Source organism: Athene cunicularia (assembly GCF_003259725.1).
Source record: "Athene cunicularia isolate RWA chromosome 6 unlocalized genomic scaffold, athCun1 chr6_part1, whole genome shotgun sequence".
Lineage (NCBI taxonomy): Eukaryota > Metazoa > Chordata > Aves > Strigiformes > Strigidae > Athene > Athene cunicularia.
Genome location: NW_020799105.1, coordinates 14470582 through 14489479, shown reverse-complemented (window position 1 = coordinate 14489479; position 18898 = coordinate 14470582). Strand labels below are relative to the sequence as shown.

Genomic DNA, 18898 nt, shown 5'->3' with positions numbered 1-18898 from the left:
CAGTTATTTGGTTTCCTCAAAATACAAAAAAGTAATAAAAATACCTCCGTGCCCCAAGTTGAAACACTGATAATTATGAAATGCATTGGGATCCTCAGATGAAATGTCTTAGGCTATATGAGAATAGAAGCACTGAATTGCAAGTTTATGTGTGTGTTGCCATCTTCTTTGCAAGGCCAGAATTGCTGCTGTTTCCTGCTACTGCAGTGCAAGAGACAAATAATTGCCCTGTACTTATTTCATCTTTCAGGAGGAAGGATGCCTACACAGTTGAGAGTTTGTCATTTCACAAATAATGCTATTGACATCTTACCATGTTCTCATGATGATTTTGAAATATAAGCTTTCTTTTCTATTTGTCACCTTTCCACCTGTGATGGTCTTATCTTGTCCTCAGCACCTCAATTTGCCTTCCTACTGCTTGGCAATTCTTGCCCTATCATTTCCCACATTGACAGAGCCACCAGGTCCCTGTTGGGTTTGACAGGGCAAGAGAGACACATGCACAGAACCTGCATCGGCTTGATCTATTTTTCAGCCATGTCAATTTTTCCTAGGTAGCAGGGATAAAGGGAATGTTCTTGGCTAACAAGAAGATTGACAACCAAGTGAAAACTTTCATCACCTACAATAAAGGGAGAGACTGGAGTTTGTTGCAGGCTCCGGACACTGATCTGAGAGGAAACCCCGTTCACTGTCTCCTAGTAAGTACCTGGGGGCAGCTTGGGGGGTGGTAACATCCCAGAACAATCTTTTTCTACCAGGTAACAAAAGAAGGAGCAGGCAGCTCCTATCTCCATGCAATGTATCTCATGGAGGGAGTATGGCATATTAAAAGTGCAGTACATCAGCTTGGGCGGCCAGGTAATAGTGCAAGAGCTGGCATTGTAATTTTTGCTTAATTTAATTTCTGGAACATAAGGAAGCATCGTAGATAGCTTCCTTCTGCACAACTGATGGTCTCCCCTTGAACAGTAGGTGAAGCTGGATGCCGTTTCTGCGCAGTTGGTTCTCTGGACACTAGATGGGAGGAGTGAGCTATCGTAGTTTAGGAATTTTCAGGACCTGATTAAGTTGAGACAGGTTCAGAGGAAAGGAAGGCTCTTATTTCTTTCAGGCTGCTCTGTTGGCAGTATTAATATTTATCCATTTCTCTTTGATCTCAGAAGTGAAAATCGACACATTCATCCAAATATATATGTATAGCTATGTGTTGGGTGTATAATGTATCTATCTTTGTACTTACTGATATAGATCAACATTTAGATAAGTCTTTAATCATCGTTATAGGTAAACAGGTTCCAAGGGTGAAAGTGAAATATAACCAGTGTGAATAGAATTGGAGATCTCTGTCAAAATAAAAAGTTTAGTCTGCTCTTGACGTATTTTTCAGGCAGTATAATCTGTACACTGTAGTGGGGTAATACTCATAACCCTAGCCTTTGGGATTCTCAATACCTTTATGTTACACAAATTCTAACATGACTGCAGGCAGAATCGGGGGCATTTTTTAGACTGCACTTCCTCCTGCTGTCCTGTACCTGCATGTTGTTTTCCATCAAAAAAAAAAAAAAAGGAAAAAAAAAAGTTGTTTCTCATTTTGAGGCTGTAAGTTTGTTAGAATCTGAAACAGTGTTATATTTGGTGCATTGTGGTAAGTAGCTGAATGCTACACTAATCTCTTAACTGAATCCTGTGCATTATTACAAGAGCAAAGAATAAATAACTTGATATTTGAAACTGTTCAAAGAATTGATTTTTTTATTAAGGCAAAATGCAAGCCTAGCATTTTTCATCCAGTTTGGAAAAAATGAATAGGGAAGACTGGGGGTCAAACAGAAGAGTTATTTCAGAGTATGACTAAATTTGTTGGGTTTGTTTTCTTCTTCCAGGTTTTAAGAATTGTAACTAAAGGCATTTTAAAATTAAAACTTTTTATGAGATGAAAACTGAAAAGATGATATTCAGAAAACTTTGTAGATGTAAAACAATTGAATTTTTTGGAAGGGGCTATGTGTAGTAGTGTATGTGTTTCAAATAGATTGTAATCTAATTTTCACTCAAGTGAACATATTTGGTAAAAAAAAAACACCTTGGCTTTTTCAAATTATGACCAATTTTATCAGCAACCCAAGATTTTTATTATATGATAAGATAGTATAATATTTTAGGGGGCTGGCAAGACAAAAGAAATAAAAACTATGCAGGCAAGTAAAATAATCAAAGTAAACGTTATTCTTTTTCCATAAATTTGAAATTTGAGTTCTGAGAAAAGGTCTTTCTTGGTATTGTTGTTCACCAATCAAGAGAGATCTGACTTGCCATTGTGGTTATAAATGAGCCAGAGGTACTACTCTGTGGGGTCCTTATGAAACCGTCGTTTGCAGGGACTGTGTATTTTATATACAAGGGTATGCTGTCCCTGCAGTTATCCATGATACAGTGGAAGTGGTTGTATGACTCCATATAAACCAGGGCTGGATGGTTCTTATGGATAGAGGGGATTATGGCTCCCTTAAGCCTTACCAGCTTTACTGTATCTGCTGCTATACTCGTTGGCACCTGAGAACAATTCATTTCATTTAAAATTAGACCATATATGCCTGGAAAAACTGAAATTCCCTTGAGGGTGGTAGACTTGAACAAAGGGTCATGAGTCTGGACACTTGTAGGTACATAGTGAGAACTGACCCAGAGAAGCATTTTGTTCTCTGTGGATTGCATTTGCATCCTTGTAGCTTCACTATGCACAAACCTCTACTTAAATACTGGTTCATTTTTATTTTACTCTGCGTGTACTTGCTCTGAGAAGTGCTTCCACCTGTGCAGGCTTGATGTAGGCTTGTCATCCTGTTTGCACTGGGAAGCAGCCACTTCTTAAATGCTCCGTGATTGGGGCTGGGGTAGGCATCTCAGGTCTGTGGGCATCTGTGGAAATCTGTCTGTAAGTTTGGTAAAGAACAAATCCTCAGTGGACCTAAACCATGTAGCTCAGTCTTTGCTCTTCCAGAGAGAGAATGAAAAAGAACTTAGCCCTTGCCTGTGATAAAGCCAGAGGAATATTCAATCATGTTTATTTTTCTTCTTCGTTAACATCAGGAAAAACAGGCAAGAGGCCTCTTTCCTTGTCTGAGTGTGTCTGAGCACCTCTTCATGCTTAGATTGTAGCAAACTAGTGGAATGGTATCAGAGCAGGGATTATCAGCTGAGCATGCAGGGTGTCAGGTGGTCAACTTGCAAATTTGCAAGAAAGCAAATAGATGAAACCTGGACTAAACTGACTTGTTATGTCTTTTACAGGAGCAGGCAGTCAGCCTGCAAGAGAAAGGGAGGATAATGATAAAGAAAAGGCACCAAAACCACCGAGTAAAATAACCTGCAAGAGAGAGACAAGCTATTTAAAGATCTGAGTTTCACACTTAATGGTGGGGGAAGATGAAGGCAGAATATAGAATGAAAAAATTCAAGAAATGATAAAGAAGAGACCACACAAGTTGGGAGTGGTAGGGAAATTTTTGAAGCAAGAGCACTGGAAATGTGTGTGCCTGGAAATAAGTCAGGGATCCTGAAATAAGGACATTCTTCTGAGGAAAAATGTGGAGAAAAGGAATTCTTTCCTGCTCTGAGGCAATTCTGTTCCCTGTCAATGTGACATAACTGTAGTATTTAAACAGTTCACAAATTCCACTCACTTCTTTAGTCACACTCTGTCTATCCCTGTATCACCACTTTTTTTTACCTCCTTACATCAGTTTCTCCTTTTCCTTCTACATATTACTGTTCCTGGCATGATTCTGCTTTTTCTTATGGGATAGCAAAGTGAATTCTTAATAGTCCATCGTACATCTAGCTTAGCTTCCATCCTTAGTCCACAGCAGATACTAATGCTTTCACACTGCTGCTTTTTGGCATAATTGTCTCTAGCAGTAGCTCAGGAGACAGCAATGACATATGTTCCAGCTTGTTGGCAGAATGGGGTCTGCCCTTTCCCAGAGTAACAGGGCAGTCCCCAGTCTGCAAGTGCAATGCTGTGTCCTCTGTGCATCTGGTCTTTGAACCTAAACTAAGGAAGAATTAACGCAGAAATAAGGACGTAGCAGCTAAATTGGCAGCTAAGGAGGTTAAGAGGGAATCTGGTTGAAACACTAAGTGAGCCAGACGGAACCATCCCTCTACTGACAGTACACTCGAGGTGTTTTTTTTTCAAAGCAACTCAAAGAATTTATTTGCATTTTTTGTGAGATGGCTCTGAATAATGAGGATGGAGGAAAGCAATGAAATTCTATCTAATCCCATGGTTTTGTTTTTCTTGTTTACACCACTTGTTTTCTAAGTTGAATACACTTAATCTTCATAAAATAGCTGCTAAGGTGTTATGCCAGAGATGCTGGTTTTGTTTAATACTTATCTTGTGCTATGAAGTGTTTAACTGAGTAGTAATTCTATCTTGCAAGTTGTGTCTAGGAGAGTTAATCAATTAGCTTTCAAGGATGGTCTTGTGGTTAAAACACAGGGCTGAATCTCAGGAGAATCTTGATTCAATTTTTAGGCCTATCTCCAGTTTCCTTGGGCAAGTCATTTATTTTCTCTGTGTCTCCCTTCCCCAGACATCTGTTTATTCCTTCCCACATTTTGTTTGTCTTGTCTGTATGGATTATAAGGATTTCAGGACAAAGACCCTTTTCTCATAAGGGGGGGCATTCATGCCATCTGCTACAGAATAATTTAAGCATCTAAGTGAGGTGTTTTGAATAATTCTCCTGGAAGTGTTTATCTCCACTGCTCCTTGCTAATACTGTGACTAGTCCTAGGTTTGTGAATGGTGCCTAGCATCATCCTTGTGTTATAATACTTTTCTCCACTCCTGATCAGGAACAGTCACTAATAACTGTTTTGTGGGTGTCATGCCATTGGAGACTGTACGGGTAGACTTTGCAGAACAGCCAAAAAGTGGGTTTGTGGGTATTTATGAGAAATTTTACTAAGGAGTGATGAACTTCTAGAGAGGGGAGCATAAAAGTGCTGGCTTGAAGTTATTAGGAAGCATGTAATGAACTCCACCATGATTGTAAGAACTATGGCAGTGAGCAGAGCTATGGCCTGTGCCACTCATGCTTTATCTTCTACCTAGGTTGTAAATGCTCCGTGGCAGTGGTTGTCTTTCCCTTGGTGTCTGTGCAGCAGCTAGAACAGCTGGGTACTAGGCAATGACAGGAAACACAAAATTGGTGACTGCCAGCGTGGGGAATCGGCTGAGTTGCTGCCATTAGTTTCTGTCTTCAAAATGCTGAAGTGAGCTTGGAGTATGTTAGTTTGTTTTAAAAATATCTTCTGTATTTAGTCTTTTCACAATATATAAAAATGTAAAAGGAAAGAATTCATGCTCTTGCAATGCTTTTTCACTTCCTGCATGCATGTCAGCTTGATTTGGTTTCCACTCCCTCCCTGCACCCTCAGGCTGCTCCAGTGGCTGCCCTCACAAAGCTGTCAGTTAGAGTTAAGCTGCTCAGTACATTCCATTTGGCAGATTGTGTTCCCTTCTGCACGACCCGTGTCCCCTTTTCCTGTCTCACATAAGTGAGAGTTCCCATCCCTCCTCACCACTGTCATTTGCCTTTGCAAAAAAAACCCTGCCATTCTCCACAGGGGGATTTTTATTTCAGGGTCATAGACCTACTCTGAGATGGGATGGATGAGTCATCTTCCTCCAATGACCTGTGGGGCTAGGTATCCTGCAGAGGAAGGTTACAGAACTTTTGGGGCTGCAGACCTAGCCTTCTGGCTAATAAAAATATTAGCCAGAAAGACCTGCCTGAAGTTCCTTCTGCATAGCCTCTCATGCTCATCTTTAATCCATGCAAGCTGAAACATGGGCTTTGCTGTATTTGTGTTCCCATGTGATGTCCCCCTCGATTGGGTCAGTTTGTTTCAGGTTTTCTTGACAGTATTTTTCTACCTCCCTTCCTTTAGAACGTTTCATGAAGGGCTCTTCATAAGGTTTGGAAGGAAAAAGATACTGAAAATCCAAGAGTGGGCAAAAATAATCAGAAATTTTCAGAAGTTATCACAGTACAGATCTGGGGGGAATTGTAACGGCAACTTTGGAAATCTGCCTGTCTGTCTAACCTTCTTTCTCAGCTGATGTATTCTGTACCACTCCTATCTTATCTGAGTACTTGACATACAAAATCAGTAACAAATAGGTGAAGTTTCCATGGATGCATTTGTATTGCAAAATCAAAGGTCACATCCAGATGGGGCAATGAAGCATTGTTTTAAACAATTTTTAAACTAACACTTTCCAGTCTTGGTACTTCTTCTTAGTACAGTGCAGAACAGAGTCATTTGTCAACAATACTCAGAGTCAAGAAATGGTATGACTCTGTCTGAATTAAGTTGTTTCTCATGGCTAATTAGTGGTGACTCAGCACCACACTGAGAGGGTTATATTGCATCTTGTTGCAGAGATAGCTTGGACAGTGCTGGTCTGAGAATCACTTCATCATATTTCAGCCTTGCTTGCTTCTGAGAGAGCTAAGAGCCGGGGGAGCTAGGTAGTCCTTACTATTACCTTTCCTTGCAAGCTTGGTTGCCTCCTTTGTGCGTACAGCCTCAAAGATCTTGTCCTTGGGAGAGGGATTCAGCCTAGCAAATCAATTTACCAGTGGGAAAAGGTTGCATCAGAAAGTGATAGCGAAGCTCTTGCAACAGAATCAAGACAGTGGCTGTGTCTTTCTAAGGGCTGAATGCAGTGGTTAGGAAGTAATACAGGAAGACACTGTGTATTTCTAAGCCTGTAGAAATAGGTGCATGCATTTCATGTTGTGTCAGCTTTTTACTTTTATTTCTCCTTTCTCCATAGCCCTATTGCTCCCTTCATCTTCACCTGAAGGTTTCAGAGAATCCCTATACCTCAGGAAACATCGCCAGCCGAGACACTGCCCCCAGTATTATTGTAGCTTCAGGTATGAAACACTTAAAGATTGCCTGTGTATCATGTGAAAACACTGACAGAATTTTGAGGTTGTGGTGGGTGCGGAGGGTGTTGAATGGCTTGTGAGGTGTCACACCACCAGTATTGGTAAGGAAGGCAGGCTATCAAATGGAAGTCCTTATGGACCTTCAACTTGTCATGTTTTTTGTGGAAACTGGCCTTCAAGACTGAGGAGATCACTTCTAGTCCTCTACTCCTGTGAACATAAGATTCAAATCAGGGTATTTCCTTTGCATATGGAGGTGTGTAGACCTGTATGGATTGGATCTCTTATATATATTTTTTCTTCAGACTGAAAGTCTTTCCCTTCCCCGTCTTTCTTTTCTTACAACTAGAAGTTCTATAATTGCAAAAGGTAAATAAATACATTTACTCCCTGATTTTCTGATTCTACTGTTTACTTAGAGTGTTGCATCACTAATCAATGCTCATCTCACAGGTAATATAGGCACTGAACTATCAGACGATGACATCAGCATGTTTGTTTCTTCTGATGCTGGGAACACTTGGAGACAGGTAAATGATACAGAATCACAAGTTTAAATAATAATCATAGGATAATGTCATAAAAGTAGATTAAAACTGTCACTTAATTTGTGTTTCTTTTGGTTCAGAGTAGCTTTTTGCAAATCTTTACAAAAGGGTAAACTTCACTTCTGAGAGATAGAGAGATGCCTGAAGAAAAAGACTGAATAATTCGTTAGACTTCATATAACAGAAAATTGTACTCAATTTGACTTCAGTTTGACCCTGTAGCAAAGAAAGCAGATTAAAATATGAATACTAACGAGAGAAAATGTGTTTCCTTTTACTGTTGTATATCCCTTGTAACAATCAAATCATTTTTCTCTTTGTCCATATTTATACTTTATCAAGAATCAGCAGTTACACTGGTCTGCTTGCCCTCACTCCATGTAGGACTCATTTCACCTATGCTGACTTGTCTAAAGTTCAGTGCCTGTTTAAATGGATTATTTTGGCATGATCTTAAACTAATGGAGAAAAATGCATCTTTTCTGAAGCTACCTATCTCTACATGTGGAAAGAGACTGGATGATGAAGTGAATTCAAGTTCCTAATATTTAGTGGAATCTCACCTGTTAACAGAGCATTGCTACCCTTTAATCTGTTTATCTTCAGAATAGGAAGTTCTATTATTCTATTTTCTGGATGGGTTATCAAGTCATGGAGAGTGTGACAAATGCTGCTGTATGAACTGGAGAGCAGATGCTTGCAGAAAGCTAATACAAAAAAGACATAGGAAAATAAAATCTTTTAAAATATTTGATATTCCAGGGATTTAATTATTTTACAATGTTTGACAAGCCCTCATTTTTCGTCTACTTATGTGAGATAGGACCAGATACATGCAAACACATGAAGTTCTTCTTTAAACAAAAGTCTGTCATCAAAAGGAGGGAAATGATCTTTGCAGAAACTCATGTTTCTAACTTTCTGTCAACCAATAGCAGGGAGCTAAGGATCTCAAAAATAATAAAAAACCCAACCCAAATGAAAAAAAATAAAAGCCAGAAATGGTGTCTATACAGAATGTCTTCCTCTGCTTCATAACTGCCTTAGCATGTACCTGTCCTCTGTCATGATTGTACTTATAGAACAATGACATTTTCTTAATACTAAGGAAAATAGATATAAATACATGCTTTTTTTCTCCCCCCCAGATCTTTGAGGAAGAGCACAGTGTTCTGTACCTGGATCAAGGTGGAGTACTGGTTGCCATGAAACACACATCTCTGCCTATCAGACATCTCTGGTAATGACTCTGTGCTAAATGTCTGCTGTCCCTTTTTTCACGTGCTAGGAAGCAGACAGTTAGGTTGCATCCAGAATTTTCTGTAGCTACAATCTAGAAAACATCATTTAAGATACTGGCAAACATTAACTCAGATAAATCTAAGAAATCTTGGCAATTCCAGTTTACATAGTTTCAGTTTGGCCAGATCTGAGATATCATCAATGTAATTCCACAACTTTCAAGGTTTACCACAACTTGACTTCTTGAGTTTGGTTATTTATGTAATATGTATCTGGATTATGGCTTTGTCTCTTACTAAGTTACCAAAGTACTCTTTATTTTCAGAATTACTGATGGACTTGTCTTCAATGTGGCAGACAGGACCTATGAACCAGAGTTTTATTGAATAGATTCAGGGTTATGCAGCCAATAAGGCAAAAGTGCATCTGCTAGTTAGCACTCTTAAGTTTGTGTGGTAGGTAGAATATAGTGCTGGTTTGCATTATTTACTTCAACCACAATCAGTGTCATATTGATATCTGAAACACACAGATCCAAGTTTAAGAAGTGATGAATGATTCCAAACTTTGACATACACATACACCCACCACAGGGAAGACTGCTGGCCAGAAGAGGCAAAGCTCTTGTGCCCCAGAAATCTTACATCCTTAAAATGTCTTATATTAGGGACCCAAAAATAAGATGCTCAAAATTGCTTGTTTATTTTTAAAAAATCTTAGCCCTAAACTACATTTTGCATGTAAGGCATCAATCTCTAACATAACTTCATTAGTTTCTACCACTTAAGTGTTGGCCATGGGTTAGTGGTATGATGCCAAACAAGTTTGATCAATGCTTTGATTTACAATGCTTCCCCAAAAAATAGTTATTTAAAGGATTAAAAATGCATTACCCAAGAACAGAAGCTGTTTCCCACTTCTCTGTAGCAGCTGTAGTGGCCTAGGATCTCCTCAAGTAAAGTAGGAGGAGAGTAAGGAAGACACTAATTCTGCTTTCTCTACTAGGTTAAGTTTTGATGAAGGGAGATCTTGGAGCAAGTACAGTTTCACGTCCCTCCCACTGTTTGTAGATGGAGTTTTAGGGGAGCCTGGAGAAGAAACTCTCATCATGACGTAAGTGAGCATGACATCATGCTACTGTTGATGGGAACTGCACCATAAATATCTTACGAGAGTTGTTCGTAACAATAGCTTTTCTGGTTGAGGGCCAAACCAAGTACTATCTGAAGCCAGGAGTATGCAGTCTTCTGTTGCTTATAAATCATCAGTGTTTATTTGTGATATGATTGAAGGAATGACAACATGGTTGCTTGCAAGCTGCAAAAACATTGTCACTTAGCTTATCAGCATGAAACCTGACTCCTCAAATTCAATGTGGTTTAAAGCTCAGCAGATGAATATTTGAAATAAAAAAGTTGCGGCATTTTTGTAACAGAGTTTTTGCTGCTACTTTCTTTTTTTTTTTTTTTTTTTTTTAAAATTTTTTAAACAGACAGAAAAATTAAGTCATTCTTTTGTAAAAATGAATGACAAAATGTTGCCTGGAGTCTGACTCATGAAAAATTATGATGAGTTTCAACATGGTATGCTGAATTCTGCATGGTGCATAAATCTAGATTCACCGTGCCAGAAACTGTGACATTTTACCTGAGATCAGATTTGCAAAAACAGAAGGAAAATTCAGTTTCTGTCTGTAAAAAAATGGACTGACCTGTAATAAAGAGAATATGTGGTTTGGAGAACAGCCTGAGTTAATAGAGGTGCATGAAGAATGTTCCCTTCGGGTTCTGATTTTAATTTGTGTGGAAGGGATTTTGAAAGTTTTACAATTGAGATATCAAACTCCTATAGGTATAACTGTCTCTGGCCCCACACAAGTCTTCCCTGTATAGTCATTTTGCAGATTGATGTAAGTGGGAGAATAATGATCCACAGGATAAAAGCTACATGCAATTTTTAAAAGGGTTGTAGATATTTAGCAATCTAAGTATCACTTCCACTATGTCAGTCAAATAAAAATCAGTGGGACTGTCACTTCTAAAGCAATCTCTGTTGGAAATTTGTGGGTGAGTGTATCTCTGTAACTATCACACTCCATCTGGTGCTACTTTTTACTGTATGCTCTTTCTACTGGATTCTGTAGAGTGTTTGGACATTTCAGCCACCGTTCAGAGTGGCAGCTGGTGAAAGTAGACTACAAGTCCATTTTTGATCGGAGGTGTGCAGAAGAGGACTACAGGCCCTGGCAACTCCATAGCCAGGTGAGAAGCAAGGAGGCTGGGATCTGACCTGAAGCAGCTAATGATCATACAATTAAAGGCCAGTGTGATCCAATATCTCTTCTTTGTTTGTTTGGTGTATCAGATTATTGCTTACTGGATGGGTCTGTTTTACTACATAGGTGTGTTGGCCTCAGACTGAGAGCCCTGAGGAGCATTTTGGGTTTCATTCTCCATGCAGGCAATTATCTCAGACTTATCCAGAGGTGAAGAATGCAACAACAGCAGAAGCACTGCCACTGGAAGAGGCCTGAGCTCCTTTACTCTTACATCTTCCATCCAATTTCCCTGTCCTTACCTCCTTTCTCTTCCTCCTTCAGTGTCCTCAGAGCCGGTGTCTTGAGACCCTTCTAGTTGCTTTCACACTGGTTTCTCCAAATTCCTGACCTCTCAGACTCATTTCTTACTCCCTTGGTTTCATCCTTGTTCTGTCTCTCTCAGCAGTGGTACTTCTGCTGTGGGAGTCAGGCACTTTATTCCCCAGTTTGTTTGGCCCTCATGCCCTGTCCCCTGCATCCCAGATGCTGCTGCTGCATCACTCCCAGAACCATTGTTTAAGTACCCAGCAAGGTAATGTGCTCCACACAGTGCCTGAGCCTGGCTTGGGGCACCTTCCCAGCTCTGCTAAGTTTGACACAACAACCTGTGTTACATCAGGTTAGAATAAAACATGGCCTGAATTCTGTGGTTATATAAACACCACAGGCTCCAGTGAAGTCTAAAGAGAAACACCCATTTATATCATCAAAGGTTGTCTTTCTGTATATAACTTACTGGGAAAGAATTTAATAATGAATATGAAATGAAAGTAGATTGACTCAGACTAGCTGCTCACACAAGGCACAACTCCACAGTAAAAATGTTATGACTTACCAGTTGTGACTTAGATCTTTAGATGTTGAAAATCAGTACAGCTTCCTTGAAATTCAAGGAGGCATAGCATTTTACACCAGTTGCCATTTGGGCCCTTCTGTTTCATGGGCAAATCAAAGCCATGAAAAGCTTCTCTTTCCTACAGCAATTTTAACAGCATAAAAGGTAACAAGTGCAACCCCCCTGTATTTTGTTCTTTACTTTCTTGTGCTTGCATAAGCAAAAATGCCAAGGATTTTGCAGTTTATCTTTGAGGATGTTGGCTTTGGAGCTTGCAGAACTATTTTTAGGAAGGCTGCTGTGGCCTTTGATTTGCTTTCCATTGAGATTACAAGGCTGAGCCTTGTTCCCTAGATAGAATTATTTAGTAGGGTGTTGAAGACAGGATTGAAAAGACAAAGTTTTACAAGTCAAACCCTGTAAAACCTGAACTTAGAGTCTGTGGAAAGTATTTACATACATATATATTACTAGTTTCTAATGAACAAAATTATTGCCAAAGAGATCAGACCAAAGAAAGAGACCTGCTCTGTGTCTCAGATTGCAGAGGGATCAGACTGTGTTTTCAGTTGCTGTGAAACTAATCTATAAACGAGAAATGGGCCTGGATCAATTACTCATTGGATTTGGAACAAAATCAGAACTGAATCAGATACATAAGTAACCTCAGATAATTTCTTAGTGTGTATTGGAAAAGCTGTGTTAGTTTCAGTTAAAGCTTCAGTAGCTTTAATTAGCTCCAGTGTACTGACATGGCATTTGACTTCCCATCCTCTTCCCTTGAGTCACAGCTCCCATTGCACAGGCTTGGCAAAAATGGGTGGTACAAATAGCCTGGTGGGTGTCAGAGAAAGATATTTTTGGTTTTGTTTCCAGGGAGAAGCTTGCATCATGGGAGCAAAAAGGATCTACAGGAAGCGCAAGTCAGAGAAGAAATGCATGCAAGGAAAATATGCTGGGGCTATGACCTCGGAGCCATGTGTGTGCACAGAGGCAGACTTTGACTGGTGAGCAGTGGGCACAAGAACTGTGCGCTCTTTACCACACCAATGCAGAGCTCACTAGAGATGCTGTAGTCTTGCAGAGAATAGAAATTAATGAACATGTAAGTGGCCAAATAAGTTGCTCCCTGATAGTGCAGGTATGTCAAAAGAAGGAAAGGTGGAATAGGTGTATGTAATCTGCTAAGGCTCCCACAGAACTGGTGCTGAACAAACCATTTTCCAGGTCACATCTGAACTCTGTGCAGCATTAAGATAAAAGGCCCATTTAACACATCTAACCTCAGCAATGACCAGGGATGTCTGTGGAAGTAGTATGTAAGACATATATAGTGTGCATAAAAAATAAGATGAATTCTTTATACATATACACACCACGTATGTATGTGTAAAAGTAAATATATGTATATCTAGATTCTGGAAATCAAGTTATCTAGGGAATTCCTGGGGCATTTCTTACATCTGGACCGTCATGTTTGATAGTATCCAACAGACAGTGCCTTCATGGTTTGGTTTAATCTCCTTCTGAAGTCTTTTCTCTTCTGCTCTATGCTATAGGAAATAGAGTCCATTGGTGAGTTATGAATAGTGTGATAAAATGTTCAGCTTCTAGTTTCATTTCAGGATTCCTGCTGACTCACAGCAATTTGCACAAAAAATGCAGGGAACCACATTATTGAAATCTCTCTGTCACCTGTTTTCTCCAAGTCTGAGACAGTCAAGAGTATCTCAGAAGAGAGAAATGGTGGCTCCTTGGCAGTGCTGATAAAAACCCTTTGTGCCTCACCCAGCTAGATCTATGCCACATTATTAATTAAACTCAGCATCTGTAACACACACCCTGAAGGGGTTCATCTTATAAATATTTGTTTCTTGTTATATGAGTTCACTCCAGGACCATGAAAATTTACAGCATTTTCTTTCTCACCCTCCCATAACTAGTTATATCAGTTTTTCTGTATAAGGTCACAGAATCACAGGAGGCTTTTCCATGTTTCAAAAAAAGTAAATCCTCTTACACCAAACAACAAAAATTATGAGCACACTTGGGCACTGATTCACTGAATATGGTTTTCTGATTATTTCCTCATCCTCCAATGAGTTCTCTGTTAGAGAGAAGATACATCAGTTCTGTGTGTCGTTCATCATTTAGGTGCCCAAAGGTCTTGTATTTCAACCATTTAAGATATTGCTAGTAATATAAAAAAGATATCTGCCAACCAGAAAAACATGAATGGGAAGGAAATTCCCAGAATATTTTGACCCTTTTATAGTGCATGCAGTACAAAGCTGTGCTAAGCTCATGCCCAGGCTCAAGAGAATAACTGGTGGGATTGACTCATGGTCAGTCCATTAGAGGTTAAATCCCTTACACTCCTAAGGGACACACACTCATGAAACTCTTCTGATGAAAATCCACTTTGCTTCCAGAACTTCTCTCTAAGAATGTATGTTTTTATTTCATTAAAATTGATTGTGTGGTTTGCTACTACAAAACTTTTTTGCTAGGTACAGAACAAAAGTACCATGGTGACATTTGCTGGAGGGAACATGCTTTTATTTCTTTTACATTCACTTCGAGGAAACTTTCTGCAAAAAGTCTGCTGAGTTGTGAGATAATCTTTAAGAGAAAACTTGGATGGTTGGGGATGTATGACAGATGCTCACAGTTCACTAGCATCAACAAGCTCCCTCAAATCTGTTGGAAGAGGCAGAATTAGGACTTTGCAAAAGTCATCTTGTTAAAAGTAGCCTGAGAAAAATACCCTTAAAAATACTGCAGGTCTCTGTGCTGAGCTGACTGGTAGAAAGCCTTCCTGACCTAGTAAGGCCTTCCTCCTTCTGATGGAATCAGCTTTGGTTTAGAGCAGACTGTCGTGATCCCCTCCTATTCTTTCTGAGTTCTTGTTATTCCTACAATCCTCAGATCTGGATTTTTACTTTATCCATTTCAGCTTCCTTCCCCACTGACTGAGGAAAAAAAGACTGAGACATTGCTTTAAGCATTCAGTTCAGAAATATTTAGCAACACAGTTTTACATAGATTTGCCAGAGAAGGACAGAAAAGCCACAGGGAAACAGAAGAGAGAGGTTTATGAAGGAAGGATAAAAGATGGCAAGAAAAAAGCAATTCTGCTGGTTCAACTGAATTTCTCAGCCCAGTTTTATTGTGCTAAGAAAGGCAAAGCTGCTCCTCTGCCATACCAGCAGTGCCCGCCTTGTTGAACTCTGCGCTAGGCTTCACTGCTGATACACCCAGCAGAAGTTGGTCCAAAGAGGCATTTGGAGGGAAATCAGTGAATGAATTCTTGCTGTGGAAGGATGCCCTCTGTGGGGTCCTTCCTGCAAAAGGAAGAAGCACTTTAATCATCCTCACTGATGACATTTCAGCAGTGCTTTTGAGTTCTCTATTTCTCTTTTTTTTCTGGGGAGGGCTCTTAATTGAAGGAGATTGAAGGGGACATGTGTCCCGCAGGCAGGGAGAAGCCCCTTAGCTGACTGCACTTGATTTTGCAATCTTGAAATAAACTGGGCAGCTTTTTCTATTAACATCAATAGTTACAGGACCCACACTTGTATACAGAATTAAAAAAGACAACAATCCCTGTCCTAATCAGTGTAAGACTTTCTTTGCTGTTTAAAAACTGAATTTATATGGAGGAAATTTAATTACCTAAGCTTGTCAGAGCTTGGAGTAAAAAAATGTATCTCTGGTCAGGTAAAGGGGGGAAAAAAAAAAAAAAAGTATTATTGCTGAAAAAATGCCAGTTATAAAAGACATAAAGATTTTATGTTTTTTCTCCTGGTAATATCACAGAACTCCAGGTTCACTTCAAATCAGTATTCAGCCCATGGTAGTTCTTTCTCAGAGAACAGGGCACATTTGTTTATTGTTTTACACAGCAACAAAACTGAGTGACATTAAAAATGACTGTAGTTTTTCTAGCCTTGGGAACCTGAGCTCTTCCGACTGTAGACGTCTCTTATCATGGGCTAGAACCAAAACTAGCCGGGGCTAGGGTCGAAGCGGCAGGTATTTGTTTTCCGTGCAGGGGCTGAGGCTCGCAGCCAGAGGGCAATAGCGCTTCAGAAATACGGGGGAGTGGAAATGTGCAGATCCCTCGGCAAATCTTGCCCTAGCAACGGCCTAGAAACGAGAATGTCCTTCTTCATTTAATTGATTTGGGTAAATGGATGATACCGTTACTTGTGTGTTATTAAAGCATTAATTTTCCCAGTTTCCTTACATTGTGTTCCTTCCTGCCGTTTGAGCATTATTACGGCAATATCTCTTCAGTCGAAACACCTCCTAGACACGGATGGAAATCTTTGGTGGTGTTCATCCTTCAGCTAACTGTCTCCCAGGTCCTTTAATAGAAGCTTTGAGTTAAGTGTCTCACTGTCTGAACCCACGGTCATTAATACTGAGGGCTGCTTCTATCAATAGTGCCATATCTTGCACCTTCATGGGAAGTATGAACCTGTTGGTACTGGTGCTAGTGACTTTGAATAGTCAGAAAGGCACAGAGAAGCCTTAGTGCAACTGCGAATCGGGTCTATTTATTTCACCGATGATATCAACAAGGTTCTGGGTAGCTCTTTTTTTTATTGTCTGGCACTTAAATTACAGACCTGCCTGCTAAGTTTATTCTTACTCTAAAACATCAGAGTCCTGTGTCATGAGAAACTGTCCTGACAAACTGTGAGGAAGCAGAAGGCAAATACTGAATGTGATTAGACTCTGTTGGCTTCATGTGTTACCAATGATAAGTTCAGATGATCATGCAGGTGCCAGTTCTGAAATACACATACATTTGCACATTTATGTTAACTAACTTTGCTTTATCATTGAAGTAGGCTTGGTTAGCTAACGAATAGTAATTTTGAATGAACTTTTTGTTCATTTTGAATGCTTGTGGAAAATGCAGGATCACTATGCAAAGTCTACAGTGCATCTCTGCATCTTTAGGGGTCTAGAGATCTACCATGAATGAATTTACTGGAAAGATTCTGGGGATTTCAGGTTCCCTGTTAACATAATATATAGTATAGTTCAACTCCAGATGCTGTAATGCAATTATAATCATATGCCTTCATAGATCCATAATTCAAATGCAGCTGAATCCATCCTTCTCTGAGATAAATCCCATGTCAGATTCTGTAGGACTGGGAAGCAAGCACAGCTCCCCTTTAACACAATTCTACATTTTTATCATAGTTCAATATTAGACAGTGGTATTAAGTGAATAAAAAGGTGGTAAGACTTTTCCTTGTCTGTGGCTACAGTTATTTTTTTCTACAAGGGCTTTTGGAAACTGCAGAACAACGGTGACTATAATCACAGGTACCTCAATTCCACCTCATTTAATGTCTGAAAAGTTCACAAAGAACAGCATACAAAACCTTAAGTAGCATTTTCAGGTTTTGGTGTGGTTGACCTTAAGGTAAAGCTGTTAGTGTTAAGGAATGTTAAGTCATTTATTGAATTTTGGAAGGTATGAGCATGCCAATCACTCATGTGACTTAACTGGTTATTTCTGTATCTTAAAACAATGGGATTTTAATAATTTCATGTGGATTTACATGACAGTATGTTTGTCAGGTCTGTACTCAAGCGACGAACTTCCTTAAAGGATTTAATTTCCTTTTATTATTACCTGTGCTGCAAATAATCTTAGATAATGGAATTTACCATGAGCTTTGAGCAGGGATGTAGAACTTCTGGTATTAATTCATATCTGTCTCTACAGAGAAGGACTTGCAATTCCACTTGACTAGGACAAATAAAATTCCAGTTTAAACCAGTAAGAGGGGCCAGGGTAGGACCATCCTCAGTGAGAGCCACAGAATGGGTTGCTTCATACTAATAAAACAGTCCCTGCTGGTAAATGCTTCCCACTCTCTTGATAGATACATTATCTATTTCACCTGAATTCTTTTCAGGCAGGCACAAAATATCATCAATATATGCAAATTCGAATTCTCAGTTACCAGGCAATGACTCCGCTGGCTGATTGCAGTCTAAAGCTGAAGCCTTCCCTCTCTCCAAATTCTGCTATACTAGCTCGTGCTATGGCAATCCAATCGATGCTAATGCTTGTTGATTGCTACGAAGCCTGTTGTGCCAAATTGTAGGCAGCAATTTGTTGTCAGCACCAGTGTTCTGCGTGCACCAGCCTGTAGCCAAGGAATTCATTAGATTCCAAGACTGCAGAGGTGAATGAGCGGCTGGTGCATCTGTAGAGAGATATGGAACAGCAATTCATGTCATTTACTGGGATGATATTTCTGCAGGGCCTTAATGAGCCAGACGATTTGCAAGCCTGAAAACAACACTGTGAAACTTCTGTACTTATAACTATTTCTGCTGTGGAAAATCCTATGATTTCATTCTCTTGACTCTGAGAAATATGATCCAAGTATAGTCAAACCTAGTTAAGTCAAGCTTGGCTTGTCCAGATGTGCAAGCACTAACAGGAACCAAAATTATGGTATGAGTCTAGACGTGTGTATAGTAAGAAATCCCAGACTGATACTACTCTATCAAATTGGACTATGGGTACTGATCCCCTCTGAGACAGATTGTACTATATTATTTTGGTTTGTTTTCACCTAACTGATTATATTGTGTGTGTACAGTGTTACAGCTTTTTAATCAGTGACACGTGGTAACCTAGGAATACAGTACTGTGGAGTGTTGACAAATGAATTACAAAATTACGGGGGTCCCACTTGTATGTAAATATTTGTTTTCTCTAAGCAAATCAGAACAGTGTTATTCTTCATTATAAAGTGTATTCTGCAGCTATAGTGTTCTTATTCCAACAAGTATGATTAGAGAAGCACATGGCAGTGGGAGAATAGGCTGGCTGATGCTTTCAAAGCAATTAAGCAACATTCAGTCACTAGCATCTGAGTAAATAGATTGATGAAAATTCAATCAAAAAACTGAGGAAAAGACCATTTAGGTCATC

General features: G+C 39.5%; 1 protein-coding gene across 1 annotated transcript in view; it reads left to right on the top strand.

Annotated features, from left to right (window-relative positions):
- Nucleotides 1-18898, top strand: part of LOC113481689 (VPS10 domain-containing receptor SorCS1-like) — a 181089-nt gene that overhangs the window by 108979 nt on the left and 53212 nt on the right. Inside the window, exons 10-16 of the mRNA XM_026851517.1 lie at nt 558-704; nt 6863-6965; nt 7434-7510; nt 8677-8768; nt 9776-9883; nt 10914-11031; nt 12799-12929. Coding sequence (XP_026707318.1) covers nt 558-704; nt 6863-6965; nt 7434-7510; nt 8677-8768; nt 9776-9883; nt 10914-11031; nt 12799-12929 — 776 coding nt within the window. The remainder of the gene's footprint in view (nt 1-557; nt 705-6862; nt 6966-7433; nt 7511-8676; nt 8769-9775; nt 9884-10913; nt 11032-12798; nt 12930-18898) is intronic.